General features: G+C 36.3%; 1 protein-coding gene across 2 annotated transcripts in view; it reads left to right on the forward strand.

Annotated features, from left to right (window-relative positions):
• The window catches only part of LOC132131837 (PR domain zinc finger protein 12-like), a 5,238-nt gene extending 2,819 nt beyond the window's left edge, over window positions 1-2,419 (forward strand). Inside the window, exons 4-5 of one of the 2 annotated variants that reach the window (XM_059543981.1) lie at window positions 770-881; window positions 2,020-2,419. In XM_059543981.1, the coding sequence (XP_059399964.1) occupies window positions 770-881; window positions 2,020-2,414 (507 nt within the window). In that variant the 3' untranslated portion in view covers window positions 2,415-2,419. Of the gene's footprint in view, window positions 1-769; window positions 882-2,016 lie in introns of both variants that reach the window. The other variant, XM_059543973.1, reaches the window with a different exon arrangement.
• Window positions 2,420-4,512: the final 2,093 nt, after the last annotated feature.

The raw sequence follows: 4,512 nt of genomic DNA on the forward strand, positions 1-4,512 counted from the left end.
ACCTCTAATAAATGAAAATATTTACTATGATCTCTGGAGGTTTGGTTAATCCATTTTCTGTAGCTTACAGTAAACCATTTTATGTTATTTTCACAATTACATAAAATTATGAAAAAAAAATGTCAATGAATAACTTTTTTTTAAAATCATTCTACATTTTGTAAACAAACTGGCATTTAAAGGGTTAAAATCCTGACAATTAATCATTTTTGGTAGTTATGATAAGGATGGATGATGATGATAAAAAACTGTCAGCTGGAAAAAAAATATATATATAATGTTTAATGACCTTTTTTTGACAGACATTTTTATCCTCTAAAGATCTGTGTGTAACTTTCTGAAATTGATGCACAGGGAATTCATTTATACAAAAAAAAATGAAATGAAATTAATACTATGGATCAATAGTAAGATGTTGGTTTTGGGGATAATATCACAATTTTTGTTTAATTAGATGCAAAATATCAAATCAAAGTTATGAACAAACATTCTTCCAGTAACACCAACACAACGTTCATTCAGAGTTATCTAGTCTTTAATATTGTTCTCAAACCATTAGCATAAAAACATTATTCACTTTATGTACATAATTCATGGAAAGTTCTTCTGAAACATTTGAATGTTATTGAAATGTTACTTGTTGTAGATGGTTCAGAGAACATTTAAAAAGTAACGTTCCCATAATGTTTGCAACTGATGATACAAAAATTGCAATGCAGCAAATGTCAATGTTTATGTAAAATTGAGGCCTGCGTGTTTGTGTTTCCAGAGTATTCCTCCGGAGCAGGAGCTTCTGGTTTGGTATGGGAGTTCCCACAACACTTTCCTGGGTATTCCTGGCGTTCCGGGCGCAGAGGAGGAGCCCCAAAAGAAGAGGAGCGGTATGTGTTCACCTGCAGCTTAACACTGATAAACCTCACACAGATTCTGAAGAGTTTAAGAGCTTGAGGAAGGATCTGAGAGACGTGTACACGTGTGCCCTCTGCTGGTGCATTATGGGATTGCTGTCCACATTTGACATCCCATAAGTACAATATTTATCCCAATAGCTAATATTTCACACACTTTCATGTCATGCTTTATAATTCATGCCCCATATAGAAGACAAATAATGTCTTTGTGAGGATAAACTAGATAAAATAGTATCTAACATGAACTAAAGTTTAAATCTTAAACTAGTCAAACTTAACAATTTAAGCAATTTGCTCTTCTAAGAACAAATGATCGAAAAATAAAATAAAATTCAGAAATAAAAATGAATTAACACAGTTACTGCATGCTTAACTGAGACTGCAATCCCGTGTCACTGTTATGTTTCTGTTATGGGTTATTTTTTTAAAAGATTTTATGACCATCTTTAATTTTTATGTTTAAATTTTTTTTTTTTGCATATTAAAACCACACAGATCAGGCTTTAAAACTTCACTCAGACCAGAGTTATTTTAGCATCATTATTGATTTAGTAAATATTTAATATGATAATTTTAATATATTTTCAGTTTTCAATTTTGTTAAAATATTTTTCTTAAATTTGTTGTTTTAGTCTTTTTTTTTTTTAATTAAATTGTTTTAAAATGTGTCTGTGTAGTTTTTATTAGGTTTGAGTTATTTTACTACTTCAGCTCAAACTACACAAAAACGATTCCAGGGAATTGCTGAAAAAAAAAAGAAACATTTTATGTATTTATTTACATTAGTTTAAACCTATATGAAAAAAATGTTTATTTTAACTAGTGTTTTTTTTTTTTTGAATAAAGGTTTTAGTTTTAGACGACACAAATTAACATTATATTTGAACACATATAACATTAAAACAACATTCACTCCAATTTCCCGAGGTTTGAACTAAACATTTTCTGACAGTTTTCACTTGCACTTTCTAGGAACTGTTTAATAAATGAACTTTTCTGTATCAGTGGAAACTTCATGTTTATTTTCCCGGGTTCATTAAAGTTAACGTGATTAATGTGTCTCCCTCGGAGTCAAAGACTGATCCGTTGTCATTCTCCTCCACAGCAGACGACCCTCAGGTGTGTGACGCCGCATCTTCCTCGCTGTGCTCCTCTTCCTCCTCGTGTCGCATGCGCTGCGTCATCTGTCACCGTGGCTTTAACTCCCGCAGTAACCTGCGCTCGCACATGCGCATTCACACCCTGGACAAGCCCTTCGTGTGCCGCTTCTGCAGCCGTCGCTTCAGCCAGTCCTCCACGCTGCGCAACCACGTGCGTCTGCACACCGGCGAGCGCCCGTACAAGTGCACCGTCTGCCAGAGCGCGTACTCGCAGCTGGCCGGCCTGCGCGCGCATCAGAAGAGTGCGCGACACAGACCCAGCGGATCGAACTCTGAGGCCGCGCGCGTGCCAGCCGCTTCCCATCCTGCACTGCTGCGCCACATCCCCACCCTGGTGCTCTGAGAGACTTGAACCAGCGCGGAGCTTCTGCGATAAGAGAGTGAAGGAATGATCACTGGACGCGGATCACAAATCAAACATGACCCATGAACAGGGTTTCAGCAAAACCGAATGAAACACTTCCTCCATATGGCCTTAGCAACACGCTTTTCAAAACAGATCTCCAATACTTTAAAAACTTGATGGTGTCTGATCACACTGCAGAAAGAGCTGCTTTTCCTCTGGGCTTTTGTTTTGTTTCCGGTGCAATTTTCTGAAGATTCTGAGCAAAATAACATAAAAAGGCTTGATGACGTGAGTTTATGATTAAAACAAGAACAGATATCTTCTAATAGGTCCAGAGAAATGAACTGAATGTTCTGGTTTTATTCATAAACTCATTTCTCAGAAAATAAGACTTCACATGTTTAATTTGCATCTCCAGGAAATGTAATGTTGGATGTTGTTGTACTGGAACACCAGACACACATGAGCCAGAGATTTTGCCGCAGCTTTACGAGTCTAAGACTGATTTAAGATATTTTCAGGCCTTGGTTTCTGAAGAAAGTGAATTAAGATTTTTAAACCAAAACTCTCTTCTATTTGAGCTGCTTCTTTTTTAAAGATTCCAGCTCTGTTTACTCCTGGCGCTCATGAGATGCATCATGGGATGCTTTTAAACCGTTCATGATGCTTCTCCTTCAATGTGGAGCTGAAGCATTCAATATTACATTGCAATGCGTTTCAAGTAAATACGTTTCAGGTTCATAAAGATATGCATAAGAATGGTTTTAGAACAAAACTTTTTTAAGATCTCAGATTCATTCAAGTGCCCAGATGTTTCACTGCACTGCAGAAACGTTCTTCCTCAATATTTCTGTCTTGTTTTCCAGCATCTAAACATCCTTAAATCAAGACACAATTACTTGAGAATATTGTTTTCTGCAAAATATATCTAAATGAAGTGAGTTTATGTTTGAAACAGGTAAAACATATCTGCTCACGTGGTCAGGAGAACAATCTTGTTTCTCCTTGGAGGCCATTGGCAGATATTTGTTCTTGTTTTAAGGAAAAGCTCACTTCATTTTGATACATTTAGCAGAAAACATGACATTATAGATATTACTTCACAATTGAGTCTTGATTTTAAGAATGTTTAAATAATTGAACTGAAAAACATCAAAAATATTCATAAAATCTTTTGTTGGGTGAATTTTAATCTTCATGTATGTTGATGTTTCTGTCTGATCTAGACTTCACTGCAATTCAGTGACAATTATGCATAAACATTCAGTTCAGCAATAAATTAAAGCTTTAAAGAGACAAAGACAAAACATCAAACCATTTTCTGCCTCTTCGGGTCTGCTGCAGAGATTCTGATGAATAAACACGAGTATAAAGTTGATATGTTTGTGAACGATGTTAATTTGCAGACACCGGATGCAGTTTCTTGGCTCAATTGAATCTTGTGAGACGGTTCGGTGGATCAGGCAATCACACAAATCAGCGTTAAGACGTATTGTATTTTATTTTTTATGTTATATGTTTGTATTTTTGTCTATTGTAAATAAAACAGTTGAAATAAACGACTGATTGATTGCACTGTATGAGAAATTTGAAGCTGATTATCTTGTTCATTTCCGAAGCGACGACAGAACCACCTGAATCGGTTCGCGCATCGCGATTCAGTTTGAATCAGTCGGACAGCGTTTCTCACTTAGTAGTACAATCCCAAACAGAGAACACAAAAAAGACAATATTTCATTGCAATCCAGTGACTCAAACCTCGACAATCATCGCATCGTTTGCCAGCCATGAAGTTCGAAGATGAACGATTCACTGCAGGTAAAGACATTCCCATTCAAATAGGGTTAAACCTGTTTGCAAAGCATCATTACGTTGAATTTGTTTTGCATGCCATGTAAATACTATAGTACTGCCACTGCAAACTACTTTGAGGTCCTTTTGAGAAACGTAATACACTGCACCTGTTTAAGAGGTCAAAGGTGGCTGAAAAGTGATTCAGTGATTCAGATGTGTCGATTCGCTGATCCGAAGTGCGTGTTTGAATCACTAGGTGGCGCCGCGAAGTATGATACAATTCATCCAAAAATGAAAATAC

This window comes from Carassius carassius, chromosome 4, assembly GCF_963082965.1.
Source record: "Carassius carassius chromosome 4, fCarCar2.1, whole genome shotgun sequence".
NCBI classification, from domain to species: Eukaryota; Metazoa; Chordata; class Actinopteri; order Cypriniformes; family Cyprinidae; genus Carassius; species Carassius carassius.